The 16631-nt window shown below is 38.0% G+C and overlaps 1 protein-coding gene and 1 long non-coding RNA gene across 2 annotated transcripts; one reads left to right on the top strand and one right to left on the bottom strand.

Moving 5' to 3' along the window:
- Positions 1-3685: 3685 nt before the first annotated feature.
- Positions 3686-5330, bottom strand: LOC148873685 (uncharacterized). Its single transcript, XR_016099444.1, has 3 exons — positions 5190-5330; positions 4978-5069; positions 3686-4622 (listed from the first exon to the last, which is right to left on the bottom strand). It is a non-coding gene; the product is annotated as an uncharacterized LOC148873685 (long non-coding RNA).
- An 89-nt stretch (positions 5331-5419) lies between these two features.
- On the top strand, positions 5420-8516 carry LOC148873684 (SNF2 domain-containing protein CLASSY 2-like). Its single transcript, XM_088945843.1, has 3 exons — positions 5420-5643; positions 7086-7244; positions 7904-8516. The coding sequence occupies exons 2-3, from the start codon at positions 7239-7241 to the stop codon at positions 8477-8479; spliced, it is 582 nt and encodes a 193-aa protein (XP_088801969.1). The 5' UTR covers positions 5420-5643; positions 7086-7238; the 3' UTR covers positions 8480-8516.
- The last annotated feature ends 8115 nt before the right edge of the window (positions 8517-16631 follow it).

Raw genomic sequence — 16631 nt, 5'->3', positions numbered from 1 at the left:
AGATGAAGAATTAAAAGATGAAGGGCGTTTAGAAGGTCTGTGACATCAGAGGCTGGAAAGAGAAGGGATACGAGGACAGTTGGGTTTGGGTGATCGCCAGGTATGATAAACGTGGCAAGAAGAGTTTGGCCGGAGGAACAGGGGTTAGGGTCGTTGATGATCGGGACTCTTTCATAGACAGTGGAGTCAGTTGCTACTCACAGGTTGATAGTGTGCCTGTGGCGATTTGCTCCCCTTTCTAGACTAGGACTGCAGATGCGATTTCCGAAGATTTTGGTTATGAAATCAAATTCCCAACTTTTTTGGTAACGTGGAGGTTGGTCCTAAGGGGTTGGTAGGGGTGTCAATCTTATTGGAAATTCCGATTTCAAATTTAATATTTGACATAACGGAATCGAATTTGAATAATTCAAATATCTAATATATCTATGTTATTCATATTAAATAGTTAATTGGATTCAAATTTTAATATGACATAATTCGGCTTGATAAATATCTAAATTCGACTGATGATTTAATTCTTATATATAATATAAAATATTTTATATAATTTATATATGTAATAATTAAGTTATATAAATAATTTATATATTTATATACTTTATATCAATAAAATATTTATTTTATATATTTATTAATTATCTAAAATAATTAATTAATCGAATCGAATATTTGAATACTTAATCGGATTCGAATTCGGGTATTTATTTTTAATATTTGTCGGATATCGAATCAGATTCAGATATCGGATTTTCTAATCAGATTCGAAGTCGAATATTGCCTAATCCGATTCAAATTCGACCCATTTACACCCCTAAGGGCTGGGGAAATCAAAGGGGGTTTTGAAAGAGGATGGGAATGGAATCATTAGTTCAGATGTTGATTATAAGATTGGTGGATAGGAGAGTATAGATGGTGGCACCATTATTGGCGGTGAGGAGAGCTGTTTGGAAGACAATTATTGCTTTAAGGAAGTGAAGGTTGGAAGGTTGGGGGCTTGTTGGTTTGCTCTAAAGTCTAACATCTAAAAGTGCAATAATTATATTAAGAGGTACACTGATATTGGCGAACTTTTCTTTCCTTTGAACTCTAAATAAAAAGAATGTTGCTCTAAATTCTGAAAATTATCAAATATACATTTTGAACTCATGTATGAGAGTTTTTGTTTGTCTTTTAGGGGGTATCATTAGAAAACAAAGAGTTTTATGATTGCACTTTAAGAGATAAGAGATAAGAAGAAACGAACAGACCCTAGATGTAAACCTAGGTCGAAGAAGCAACTTTGAGGAGGAGGAGGATGAGAAGGCACCTTATGAGGTGATTGTCAAAAAACCACGTAATTTAAGAAATCATAATGTCGTGCATGTAACGGAAATCCTTTCAAGGTTACAGCTTGATCTTGTTGGAACAAGACCAATAAAGAATTATAAATGGGTCTATACGAGAAAAGATGCGAAAGGGAGTGGGTATATTGAACCTGATCTTAAGGCTTCGCTTGTTTGCGATACAAATGCCAAACCGAGGTATTTATGTACCTCAGTTCGTGTTTGCAAGCATTTGTTTGAAACTTAAAAAGGTAATGATTATCGGAGCAAAACTGTATTTTCTAATACTTTTGTACTTTGAGAAGAGAGCATTAATGTACATATTTTTTGGATATAATTTTGTATTCATTTGATAATTAAGGATCCATTTAGTTTGTGTTCAGAATGGAATTGGAATCGGAATGGGAATCCCTTGGAATCAGAATCGGAATGGTCTATTCCCCCTGTCTGTTTGGTTCAAACAAGAATTGGAATCGGATTCCAATTGATGCTGTTTGGTTCATCAAGAGGCTAAAATCGGAATCAGCCATGCTTTCCAATTTTGCCCCTAATAAAAATAAAAAAGCATAAAATGCATTAAAATATAAAAAAATGCAGAAATTACAATAATTTCGCAGCAAATTCAGAAAAATGCATGAAAATACTCAAAATTTGCAGAAATTGAAAAAATGTAGAAATTTTGCAGGAAAAATGTAGAAATTACAACAAATTTGCAGCAAATTCAGAAAATGCATGAAAATACTAGAAACTTTGTAGGAAATGCAGAAAAATGCATGAAAATACCTGAAGATTTGCAGAAATTTCAGAAATTTGCAGATATTGCAAGAAAATCAGAAAATTGCAGAAATTACAATAATTTTGCAAAAAAATCAGAAAAACGAATGGAAATATCAGGAATTTTGCAGAAAATTGCAAAAAATGCATGAAAATACCTGAAAATTTGCAGAAATTGCAGAAAAAATGCATGAAAATAAGAAAATTGCAGAAATTACAATAATTTTGCAAATTGAGATGATTAATCTGCAGGGATGTTAAATGATTGTATTTCTTGGAATTTAATATTTTCTTGAAGTTCCGGTAAATCTGCAAATTACAGGAATTTAAGATTTTACAAATTACAAAATCAGATAGGACACATTGTATTTCTTGAAGTTCCTGTAAAGCTACAGGGATGTTAAATGAGAAATGATCAAACTCAAAAGTACAACTGAGAAATATAAATGTGTAATGTGTAAGTAAAAATATGGGGCAAAGCTACTTTTTGTCAATCACCAAGAGAATTTTACAAAGAAAGAAATAATAAAGTGCAAGCTCCCCTACCAAAAAAGCAGTAAGGGAAATGAGCCGACGCATATTCCAATCTCCTTTCATCCCAACTTAGTGAAACTTTAAGAGGTACAAACATCTTTATCTCCACTCAAGTGTGGAAAGTAACAAATAAGGGTTAACCAATGTATATCGAGTTGTAAAGATATGACAAAAATACGGTAGAGGAATGGATGGACAAGTTGTTGCATACACAATTCACACAAAAAATCAGAATATCCAACATGACATAACACTCATATACAGGTATCCAGATTTCATAGGTGACAAAATGTTTAACCATTAAAATTAAACCATGCAAGAGACACTTTTCAACTTAACCTCAAAACAATTGTTTTCAACAAATACCATGTAAGGCATAGAGAAAGCTGCTGACTAGGGCTTCTAAGAAAACCTTGTGCCAGAAAATCAATTTCTAAAGTTGAGAAATGGAAATGGTACATTTTTATTCAACCACTAATATGTGAAGGACAATCACTCAATCAGGATCTTGACCACAAAAGGAATTAAAAAAGGCTAATATCAATGTTGGCAACCCAAGATTTTACTATTATACCAAGTAATGGCCCCTTGGCACAAAAAGAATCTCAGGTGGAATATTCACCCTGGATCCCTGGTTTCCATAAATATAACATACTACATATTGAAAGATCCTCTTGGCAGGAGTATGGCCAATGACATTTTTTTTAATCAATAACCAAATCAAAAGCTTCATGAAAATTTCATGATAGCTAAAAAGTATCCATTCATCAATGGGAAATCCATAAATGACCATACTCTGTACTCTAGTATATCACACTTTCCATCTGGATAACCTTACCAAGGCACACACACACACAATGAACAAGGATCAACCACAGTATAATCAAGGAGCTGAGTAAAAATAATTCTAACAAAGAGGTTTAAGTTCAAAGTCTCGATCCTGATATTGATTTAAGATCTTGAAAGAAACCATAAAGGAAGACTTATTGGGGTTGGCGCCAAAGGACACAAAGAGTCAACATTAAAGGAAACAGAATTAGAAGCAACAGACATTAAAACCAAGAACTTCAAAGTTTATTTATTTATTTATTTCCACTTATTCTAATCAGATATACAGTGATATAGATAGAGAAAAGTAATAGACACACCCTTCGTGAACTGCCCAAAATCATTTGCTATGCGGCATTCTAAAACTTGTTGCCTAAGAAATACCAAATTAATAAACAAAGGTTTTCTAAAATTCCAAAACAATTCAAACCCTTGCGTGGGGATGCTGAACTATACAGATAACCTTCTATATCTCCAAGACTCTCTCTAAGACATATTCAAGAAATAGCATCTGCAGCCTGTGAGTTGATATGTTAAGGCTGCTGGCTTGATCTTCATAAGTTTGACCTTGGGTTTCCACAAGTTGCATCTATGCTTTTAGAGTACACTATATAGTACTAGCCAGTGATAGATAAAACAAACTGTTGCTTAAATGGAGCAGTTTTATCATATGCAGTAATATCAAAGCCCATGAATTTTGCAGTAGATTATCATCCTCTTCATCAGAATGAGCATTTTCTTTGTCAAGAAAGATAATTAACCCCAGAAAGCTTATTCTTTTGAGCTTCCTTTGATCTGATCCTGAACAAGTTAACAGTGCTGAAATAAACAGAAAAAGTAGGAGACTTAGAGACTGGACAGAAAATGAACTGGATGCTTTTTCTGTTCTTTTGAGTATTTAGAACGAAGATTTTTAATTTATTTTAGAGGGGCCAAAGCGTCCATGGTGTCTGACAGCTTTTCAATGTGAAGATTTTTGTCCAGGGCAAGAGAAGGAGACAAGGTCCATAAGGAAAAAGTAGAGAGAAGTCCCCCACCACCGCCTCCTCCTCCGCCTTGGACGTGGACGGAAGTCCTTGCCCTGAATCCCTGATTAACACTTCACAGTTTGTCACCTTCTCCTCTTATTACTGTTAGACCAAGCTCAGCAGTAGTAACTCTCTGGAGACAACAACATAAAAAACAAGACAAAGCTAGTTAATAAGGTTCCTTACATATTGGTTTTACAGAGTCATCAGTGATTCAGTACAGTATAAATACCACAAAAACAACTAGACAAGAGTAGTTGGTCACATGTAAGACACCTCTTAAAGCCAAAGTTTACAGTTCTCCTTCCGGTGCTGATTTAGACACTTCCCATTTGGTTCTTATTTTTATTATGGAAAATCCTAAAACATATGTATCAGCCAATCTCCCAGAGCTATAATCAAACCAAACAAATGTATGGAAAATCCTAAAACACATGTATCGGCCGATCTCCCAGAACTATAATCAAACCAAACAAAATATGTCTCACCAGAGTAGGAAGCAGATTAAAACGAACAAGAATAGGGCAGCTCTGTAAAATGAAACACAGCAGGGCAGATCCGAAGAGGAGATGGGGCGGATCTGTAAAATAAACCACCATATTTCACAAGTTATAAAAAAGATGAGGAGGAGCAAGAAGTGTGGTAGCTGATTTGGAGGAAGAAGACGGAGGAGGAGAAAGATAGTTGGCGGTGGTCTTACTTCACCGGAGATGGGGTTGACGGCGGCAACGGCAAGAGATTCTTCCTTTTCACAGCAACTCAATCGCAGGTTGGATTGGAGGGGTTTTTTGTCCAAAAATAATCTGTTTGGATCTGTTTGGTTCGGGGGAATAGGACCCTGGAATCGGAATCGGAATGGGCTGTTTGGTCGATTCCCATTCTCATTCCCATTCTAGACGGAATGGGAATCCCTCGTATGGTGGAATGGCCATTCCAGACCCCTCCCCTGCGAATGTGATTCCCATTCCTGTTTATAATTTTTTTTGGACAAAAATGCCCTCCTCATTTTCGATCTAGGCGAAGAGACGGAACAGGAGATTGGAGATTGGAGTTTCCCCATTTTCAATCCAGTCGAAGAGACGAAAGAGAGATTTCTAGAACTCCAAGCCTTCTTCCATCGCCAAACAGAGAGCCGAACCATTTCGTTTTAATTGGTATGTAAACCGCCATTCTACTTCACTTGGTGATGATCGTAGATCTTATTGTCGGAACACCTCGAAACTTCGCTTCATTCTTGTGATTTGTTTATTCATATTGATCTCTTTAATTGTTTCACTTGGTTTTAATTCTTTTGCTTGCTTCACATTCAAATATAATTCTGATTGAATTTTCTCTTTTACTGGAATTTGATCCATTTCGTTTTTTTTCGATATGCATTTAACTGTTATTTAATCCAGTATCCTTACAGAGCTACTTTTGTAGTAATTTTTTTTTGTCAGCTATCTGTTTGTTTTTTGTATTGCATTCTCTCTATTTTGGAGTTTCCCCATTCTTCCTTTTAATCGCCAAAAAGAAAAGATTCTCTCTCTCTCTCTCTCTTCTGTTATTCATAAAATCTCAGATGGAACAGGAAGATTGTTCGTAATTTAATTGTTTCCTCTACTATAGCTGGTCATGCATTGAAACCGACATGGGCGATTGATTTTCCATCAACTCAATGATGATTTTCCATAAGATCAGCGAGTGTGATCTTCCCACAATTGCCTGTGTCTAGCCGGTCAAACTGGATGCAGATTTGCAGGATATCTTTCTCTGCTATTTTCTCCATTTCCTTAAGCTTGTAGATAACGTACTCAAATTTGCTGGATGTACACAAGAAAGAATAGAGTACAAAGTTAGAAGGGATAAGAAACCAAAATGTAAGAAAGAAATGGTCCTTGGTCAAAGCAAAATGGATGCAACAACCAAAGAAAATAGCTTGCTCTCTCCTCCTGGTCAAATTCAGAAAGCAATAGTTTTCAAAATACATGCAAGAGAACCCATCTGAATGAAGATCATGTTCTTCCATTCCTGTATTTTTTCTGTTTTTAATCAGCTATAGACTAGATGGTAAGTTTCAGAGATTTCATACGGTTTGGATGATACAAGGATTGCACTTGTAGAATCAACAAACCACAAATATTCTTGTAGTTTATATCGGAAGACTATGCCCATTGTATTTACATCTATATTTGGCAGAAACTATCTCAATGGTCTCACTATTGCTCATAATATGCTGTTACATTCAAAAAATATATATTTTTTGAAAAACTGTGACTTAAACACCACACATTGGTAAGTTTGCTTTGGAGTTTAGGTATTTCTTTGGAGGTGTACTACTGTAGTTCATTATTTTTATAATGGACACTAGTATGTCAAGCTAGAATATGTGCCATTACTAAATATTGTGAATCTGTCATTTGAAGTGATTTTGAGTGCACATTTTACAATGAACAAGAAATAATGATCTTGAGTGCACATTTTACAATTGTGCTTCATTTCAGTTATTTCATCATAAAATGGTATGCCTATGAACATATTGCAATTTAGTGATGTAGTTAATTTATTTCCTCAAATTGCTTATTAAAATTCTGCAAACATAATTGTTGATTCTCAGCCTCTGAAGCGGAAGAGTGAAACAGAAGATTGTGAAGGCTTCCATGAGTGAACAGCCCCCTTCGTACACCAATATCAGGAAAAGGGGGCAGGGTATACAGCAAGCCAAAGGTTCCAAAGCATAGCAAATGAGGGCCTCAAACCCCTGTGCCAAATGCAGGTGAGAAGTGTCTCTACAATGGTTTCTCTTTTGGCATTAATTCTCACCGTGGTTTGTTTTTTGGCATTAAGTTGATTCAGTCCTTCCTATGGTACTTTGGATTACTCAAAGAAAATTGAAATCGAATGATTTTTTAATTTCTCACCTTTCAAAACCTCCTTGTCAAATAAAGCACTAAACTGGATGTGCATGTTTCTAACACCTTTTTTCCACTATATCTTTGGTTGGTATTTGAGATATTGTTGCTGTAGACATTACCGATGAATTATATGATCAAATTTCTTGCTAGTAGCTTCAAGATACTTAAAGAATTAACTAAAATATAACTAATAAACTAATATTGTCATTAGGTGCTAGCAACAAGTAGGGAAATGGCAAAATGTTGCAACCAGTGATATCATCTGTCATAACTAAATAGCTAATAAACATAACTGAGTGTTATATAGTTCAATGATGACTAATTATTTCTTATTTTTATTTTCACCTGTGCATTTTTGAATTTTATTTGGATATGGAACATGATTTACATCTTTCTTTATATGTGCTTGATTTCAATAATGGTTTTGATGCCATAATATTGATCCAGATGATTAACCCATTGAACAGAGGGTTGGTCTTAGAATGATGTTTAATTTAAAGCAACTATTTTTCTTATGCAGGAATATGTTGATGCTAAGATAAGTTCAATTGAGAGGAAGCCCCATGACTCTGGTTGTGCATGCCGGTTCTATGTAATATGCTATAGATCCCAAGAACTTCACACCATGCTGAAGATGACACTTGGGGAAGAAATCAGAGAAGCAAAACTTGAAAATATTGGTATCTTACAAAAACTTCAGAGAAAACCTTCAGAAGATGTCTACTATCGTTGGAGCTATTCTGAAGACTGCTCCTTCACGCGCAGAGCTATACTACATTGCGATCAGTTCTCTTCTGATATATCATGGCTACTGGTTGCATCCATTTGGAAAGGACTTGGATTTGATGTTAAAACAGTGCAAAATAAAATGGTCTATCAACTTCTTGATAGTGATCATGACATGTGTCCTCCAAGTTACTTGAACAATGTAAAGACCATAAACTTCCAAATAGATAATGAAGTTATGGAACCCAGTAATATGAACTTTTCCCCTGTGGTTCCTGTAAATACATTTGTTTTAAATGATCCTAAGGATGTGGATCTTGTTCATGATATGAAAGAAGATAAGCATTTTCTCCATATATGCACTCGGTAGCAGGTTGCCAATGTGTGTATATGTTGAAAATATATAATTAGTGGATGTTTTTGAGGTTTTTTTAACAGGGCAGAATTGGAAATTTTGGCTGATTCCGATTCCACCTTCTAGGTGAACCAATCAGCAGGAATCGGAATCCAATTCTGATTCCTGACTGAACCAAACAGATGCCAGGAATAGATGATTCCGATTCCGGTTCTTGGGGATTCTGACTCTGATTCCCGTCTTATCCGCGAACCAAACGCACCCTAATATCGGAATGGGAATCACATTCCGGGGGAGGGGGTCGAGAATGGCATTCTGCCTACTCATTCCTATTCCGGTCTTCCAAACATCTGGAAATGGAATGATCCATTCCGTTTTCGTTTCCAGGGTCCTATTCCCTTGAACCAAACAGACCCTAACTTTTTGACCAAAGTTAAGGCATTGGAGCATAAGATAGTTGGAGCATTTAATGATGGGCCCACACTTTGCACCGGTTTCAAACAAACAAGATGAATACAAAAACGATTTAAAATGTAAACCGCATTTGCATTTATGAACTAAAAAAAGAGTAAATATGTAGTGTACATATTTGCATTTGCATTGCAACCTAACGCAACCAAGGAGTAAATGATGCAAGCTAAATCATTGGGTTCCCATTTGAGAAGGGAACAATAAGAAGACAAGATGAGTGTTGACGATCCTATTGCTGAAGAGATTTTGTTGTCACAATCAGATGCGGATAAGGATGGTGTCACTAGTTGTGTGCCTCTCTAGAAATTAGTGGAAAGAGAGGTCACAATTGGTGGGGGCAAGAATATATATATATATAGATAGATAGATAGATAGATAGATAGATAGATAGAGAGAGAGAGAGAGAGAGAGAGAGAGAGAGAGAGAGAGAGAGAGAGAGAGAGAGCATAACGGATACAAAAGGACTGAGAAGTCAAGGAAATAATTCAAAATGGGAAGGTGAATATTAATAAATTGGTGGAGAAGGAAGTGGAGATAGGAAATCCTCTCGGTTTAGTTTTTTGGGGAGGGGAAGGATTCATGAAATTAGAATTTGATAAATATGAAAAAAAAGAAAGAAAAGGGAAGAATACCTAGAAAAAAAAAATTAAGAGGTGGGATGAAGAAGGGGGAGAAGAGTAGACAAAATTGAGTGAACTCTAGGTTGGTGGGGGAAGTAGGGGTGGCAACGAGCCAAACTTTTCATGAGTTGCTCGAGCTTGGCTTGGCTCGATTTCAATCGAGCTCGAGCTCAATTCACTGGCTCATTAATTAAACGAGCCGAGCTCAAGCCTACTAGAGCTTGGCTCGTGAGGCTCGCGGGCAGGCTCAAATATATATAATATTTTTATTATATATATTATTTTCTATAATTTTAGTATATATATATATATATATACTAAAATTATAGAAAATAATATATATAATAAAAATATTATAACTATTAATTATTATAATTCTTATTTTTTTAAATATCAAATAAAAAATATTTTTATATATAATTTTTTATCTTTATAAAATATTTTTTCTCAAAATCGAGCTCGAGCCGAGCTCGAGCCTTGTACTATTCGGCTTGGCTCGACTCAAATCCACCCCTAGTGGGAAGATAGGGAGAGGGGGAGGAAGATGAGGTTTCTAGATGGATTGTGAGGGGTTTGAGAGAAGGTAGGAGGGAGTAGAATGGGTGGAGCATTGATATTTTAATTGTAGGAATGGGCATTTTGATGGTAGTTTGGGATCTCTGTCTTCCAGAGTTTGTTCAAGTGAATGAGTCTGATCTGTTTGAGAATTTTCTAGAGGGTTTTGGAGTTAAATCCTTGTAATTTGATTCTCTTTGGTGTCATTTTTGTTTTCTAGTTGGTTTATTAACTAAACAACCATCTTCTTGAGATGTTCAGACTTTTTTCAATTTAATGAAGGCCCGTTTGGCACGTCTTTTTGGGAAGATCTTCTGGTAGCTCTAACATGCAAAAGACGCATTGAGCTTTTGCATGAAGATCTGAGCAGCCCGAAGCACGTTTGGTAGATGTGCATCTTTCTGCGTGTCTTTCCATGAGAGATTAAAATGCGAAAGACGCGGAAAGCTTCATTTGAAGCTTCCTGAAATCAGTCTAAAATGGGCTTCTCGCATCTTTTCGACACTCCATCTTTAGGCGGCTAGAACTTCCGTGAGCCAAACGAGAATAGATCGAAAATCAGTCTTCCCAGCTTATAAACAGCTGAAAGGCCACACAAAAAGATGCTCCAAACAGGCCCTGAATTTTCCTTTGATCTTTCAAAAAAAGAGTCATTACAAATTTTCATTTATTATATAGAAAATTTTGTGATAAACTCATGACAATGGGTTGGGTTAGTGTTTTGGAAACCCAAAATCTCTTAAGCGCTGATTTATAGGTTAAAAATTAAATTCTTAAACAGAAGATAATGATATAGTATAACCAAGACCAATTAATTGTCTGTGGAACCCATAAAAAATTCATGCCTAAATTCAAGCATTAGCACACATAAGAAAGTGAGAGTTTTGCCAAATGAAACTTCTTGTTCGACAAGTGATCTTAGCTACATTACTCTCTCTATGATAAGCTAATGAGCCTCTGTGAGTAATTAAGTGTTATTTTATTTTCTACTAAAATTTCAAAAATCAATTAAAAACGCATGTCCAAGATCAATTTGGATAAGTTGAAAAAACCTATTTCACATGTTGTGCATAAGGGGTAATTGTATCCGAAAGAATATTTTTTATTATAAATCTATAAGAATTAATGCATAACTAAAAATCTAATAAGACTCCTAAGGTTGTTTGATAACATCTTAAATACAAAGTCTATCTTACCTTCTATGAAAAATGCTTAACATAAACAAACCAATGATAAATCCATAAGTTGCAATGATGTCTTCATCATTGTTAAAGCATTTATAGAGTATAGGTTGGAAAATGCAAACCAATAAAAATAAGTAAATTATGTGATTGTCTTTAATAAGATTGATTGAAATTTGACATAAAATGTTGTAAAAATTTTGAAATAGATTGTAGTTGGACTTCAATAATCTTAAATGGTTGAGCAAAATGATTTGTAATTTTGATTTTTGTCGATAAAACATTTAAATAATGAAAATATTTGAAGGTATAATAAACGAACCTATATTTGGCTTTTTGTTTGGTAGATAACCAATATCCACTTATGTCACTAAAGAGTTTGCAACTTCTTGAATAACTTATTCTCTATAGCACAAAGTGCCCATTTGGGAGGGCCGAATTGGTTCAGCAACTTCATTTTCTTTGAGTCGTATCATGTCCTTAGATTTTCCTATATTAATATGATTGATTTTGTTTTTTCAAATAAAAAATTAATTATTACATCAATAAGATTTTGTTGCTTTAGTAGTTCTTTTTCTTTTCTCTGCTGATTCGGTAGTTGAGTTTTTTGAAAAATAAAATTATACATATGGTGATATAAAAACAACCCAAAATACCCATTTAAATCCCACTTAGGTGGGGTTTGATAAAACTTTTCATATCTCTAAAGTCTGAAAATTTTGCTTTTCAGACGCCACCTAGGTTTGGGCTGAGCATGAAAATTTAGATCTGAAATGCATTTTTAGATCTGAATTTGTAAGAGGCAGGCCATTGACTTAATGTGCTAAGACGTTTTTCAGACTGTATTCAAAGACAAAAATGTCCATCCTCGATTTCCCTCACCCTTTCCTCTCTCTCCCCTTGTCTTCCATCCACCGCCGTTACAACTCTTAGTAGTGGCATTTCCCTCTCCCTCTCCTTCTCCTCTCTCTCTCTCTCTCTCTCTCTCTCTCTCTCTCTGTTTTCTTGCCACGACCGTTGCAAAGAGTTGTAGCGAGATTCGATTTTCCCTTCCCTCTCTCTCCCCTGTCTTCCTGTCACCGTCACTGCAACTCTCAGCAGCAGCGTTTGGGTTCCCTCTCCCTCTTTCTCTCTTTCTTTCTCTCTCTTTCTTTCTTTCTCTCTCTCTCTCTCTCTCTCTCTCTCTCTCTCTCTCTCTCTCCCCCCCCCTATGTTCCCCCACCGCTGCTGCAACTCTCAACAATGACATTCGAATTTTATTCTTAATAATTTATTGTAATTTTTAGTAATTTATTGTAATTTTTAATTTATAAATTCATATGTATTTCCAATTTTATTCTTATTTTCATAAATTATAAATTATTTGATTTTTTAATTATTAAATAGTTTAATAGTTTTAACTTAATAATTTGATAATTATTAAATATTTTTTTCATTGCTTCGTGGACTTTGTTACTATTTTCATTATTATTTTAACTTTTAATAATTTATTTTTAATTTATAAATTTATATATATTTTCAACTTTATTCTTATTTTAATATTTTTTATCTTCGTTATTATTCTTATTTTAATAGTTTTATTTTTTTTTATTTTTTACTTTTCAACTTTGTTCTCATTTTTCAATATTATTTTGAATTTAATAAATTGTATTTTATGAAATAGTACAAATTGAACTGAAAATTACCAAATAGTATGTTCTAGGGGTAAAATAGTAAAATTAAGGAATTTCAGAAGCTGAAGGTTTGATCCAACACAAACAACCTTCTATGTTCAAAGCCTCTAAAAAGTCGAAAAGCATGTATGTCTCTTTTTAGATTTTAGACACCATTAATATCTTTTTAACTTTTCAGATTTCAGATTTCAAATTTATCAAACACCACCTTAGATTTTGCTCCCTCCCTATGCTTACTAACTAGCCTTTGGCCCCTATCAATGCTTACCAGCTTTTGGCCCCACAAATAAAGAATAATAGTTGTTACCCTGCTTTCACAGTTGATCATAATTCTTCTAAATGAGAAACTAGAGCTGACTTGGCAGTCTCCATGCGAATGGCTAAGAGCCATGAAAGTAGCATGATTTTGATAGATGATGAAACTAAAACTGACATTGCACAAAGAAAAGGAATTGGGATCTGCTCCTTATAGAGCAAATCTCACACCAACCTCACAACCACATCCCACCGTGTATTGGGAACATCTCCCCATAAATAATAAATACAAATAAGGAAGATGCTCCTTATGCATGATTAGGACATTCTGTGAGTTCTAATTTGGCTACAATATTGGGTTAATACAAGGAAACCCAAAGTTTCCAAACTTCAACAAGAGTCTAATTTGCAAAGAAAATCTAATTTGCAAAGAAAGTCTCTTATCTTTCATTAAATCTAATGTAGGCACTTTTGGAAGGCTTACGGCATGACAACACTTGGCACAACGTGGAGCCAATCAGTGCATCTAGCAAGGCGAAGGTCGGTGCCCAGCGCAGGATCAATGGCGCGACCACACGCGGTGAGCTCAAATGATCGCCCTGTCAGGGCTGGATCGCATCCTAACTGTCCTCATGCGTCTGCTGTCAAGCGACCTCAAGTATAAATAGGGCATGCCACCCCCAAGGTAATGGGTCTTTCTCTCTGGCCAGTAGACTTTCATTCTCTCTTGCTCTCCAGCTTTTTGGCGACCACGTCCAAGCTCCTTGGACATTGTCTGCCCTCTCGGCGACCCCCTTGCTAACTTGACCGTTGGAGTCCCCACCTCGGGTTATCACCCGAGGCCTCCGACGTTCCCTTCCTTGCAAGTACTTGGCCTCAGCCGACCTCGGACAAACTCCACCTGTCCTCGGCCACAACGCACTTCGGTCTCTCCCAGCCCTTGGCCTCGACACCCCTTGGATTCAACTGGTCCTTGGCCTCGGTGCCCCTTGGGTCCACCTACTAGCCATCTCATACAGGAAGCAGAACAGATTTACTATGTTGCCCTCGACCAAATCCGAGCATCAACAATTGGAGCCGTTTGTGGGAACGATTGTAAAGCCTTCCCCTCAGCACTACAACTTGGCTTCCAATAGAATGGCTTGAAACAAGGGAAGTACGCCGAACTTGGTCACCAGGGACCAACTCCAAATAGTCCCTGACCAGCTTGATGACTTCATGTAGAAGCTGGACGAGGTGGGGCGACCGATAGGAGGCCGCCCCATTGGAAACCTAGGGCATCCCCATAGACGCCCTTCGCAAGCTCCGTCGGCTAAGCGCCCTATTGGGCCTTACTGAGTTAAACCCTCAACATCCGACGGAAGAGGTCAAAGTGTGAATCAGCCACCAAGAGCCCTCCAACCTCCAAGTCGAAGGGAGAACGAACCAGCATGGTCTTGCAACCAATGCTTTAGCCAAGGAAACCGTCACCGACAAGAAATGCCACCTTCACCTTGCATCTCGAACCTCCGAGATTACCTCGACGACCGACGGGGCAATAGGAACCGAGGCGCGACCGGCCCACCCCATTGCCAAGGAAACCAGGACAAAGTCGAGGTACCCATTGGTCGAAAGATCGCCGACCTACAAGAACAGCTCGACGCAGTGAAGGATGAACTTCGACAAGTCAAGAAGAGCTGAGGTGACACCTCGGCAAGTTAGTAACCCTCCACCATGATGGATGCCTACACCGCCACCATCACCTCGGAACCTCTTCCACAACATTTTAAAGCTCCCACACTGGAGACTTACGATGGAACCTCAGACCCAGACAAACACCTAGAGAGCTTCTCATGCTTTTGTACGAGTATTCCGACGCATTGATGTGCCAAAATTTCCAAGTGACCTTCAGGGGGTAGCTCGGTGCTGATTCTCCAGGCTCCCGCCTTACTCCATCAGCTCCTGGGACCAGTTCGCCAATCTTTTCCTTGCCCACTTCATCAGTAGCCGACGATGCTAGAGGAGCGTTGTCTCACTCATGGCCATTCGATAGCGACACAGTGAGAGCTTGTGGTCCTACATCAACCACTTCAAGAAAGAACTTAAGGTTCACGGCCTCAACCACACGGTCTCCATGCATGCAGCGATCCAAAACCTCCTCCCCGGGTTGGCCCTTAAGTGCTATGTCGCCAAGGAAGCCTCGACTGGTGGACACTTAAGGTTCACCAAGGCGGAATTTTTTAAAAAGGAATAGAAGTACATTACCGTCAAGGAAGCCTCGACTGGTGGACACTAAGGTGGAGAGGTCGACTATGACCATGGCGACCATCGACATTAAGACGGTCGTGGCGATGACAGTAGCAAGAAGCCATCGGCCTCATCCTACGACCAGTATACACCACTCAACTCCATCCGAGCACACATCCTCATGCAAGTAGGAAGGGAGGATTATGTGAAGTGGCCTAGGAAGAGAAAGAGGAACTCCAAGAGGGGTGACCCAACAAAATACTACACGTTTCACCACGGTGCCGGCCACGACACTGAAGGTTGTTATGACCTCTAGGACGAGATCAAGTCCCTCATCCATCGCGTTTATCTAAGGTAGTACGTTGACATCGACCTCATCATCTCGCCCTAGCAGTAACGGCTGTAACTAGTCACTTATTAGTAACACCTTGGCCTCGGGCATGCCCGCAAGTCGGACCATGTAACTACAGGAGCTCGGCCTTAGCTGACCATGTAATACATTTTGTAATAAAACAAGTCTCTTACCTTGCCTCAAACCCCCAGCTTATACGTTCTCGTCTCGACGAAGCGCCTTTCTGCAGCATACAACCTTTGCCAAGGTTATACATGGATTGGAACTTGGTCCAGGGCACACGACCCTTGGAGGTCATACGCCTAGTTGCCAGGTCCCACACCTCGACCGACCACTTGGCTGCGGCATACAACCTTCACCAAGGTTCTATGCCCAAACCGAATGTCAAACCAAGGCATATGACCCTCCGGAGGCCATACGCCCTCAGACGATCAACTGGCCGTGGCATACAACCTTCACCAAGGTTACACGCCTGGACCGGATGTTGGCCCAAGACATATGGCCCGCTAGAGGTCACAAGCCTACTCATCCCTTCCAACATGGATTCTAACGAACCTTAGCCGCAGCTAACATGTCAGCCTTTGATTTTGGCCTCGGCCTTGGAGAGACCCTCCAAGCGAGCGGGTCCTCATCCAGGCTCGAGAGCTGGCATTGATCCTCCGCTAAGCTCAATTCAAGGCAAAACAAACATGCTGAAGGGAACAACACCACCTCATTGAGACTAGGGCAGTCTGAGGCGCCAACTGAGTTCCACACAGCCTCAGCTACACACAAGTTCATGCACCCTATCCCCCATGGGATGGGTAGCCAAGACATCTATGGTGTGCACCTCCC

This window comes from Nelumbo lutea, chromosome 1 (assembly GCF_056320005.1).
Source record: "Nelumbo lutea isolate HS-2025 chromosome 1, American lotus-T2T, whole genome shotgun sequence".
NCBI classification, from domain to species: Eukaryota; Viridiplantae; Streptophyta; class Magnoliopsida; order Proteales; family Nelumbonaceae; genus Nelumbo; species Nelumbo lutea.
Note: the sequence above shows the minus strand (reverse complement) of the source record. Positions and strands in the feature narration are given on the sequence as shown.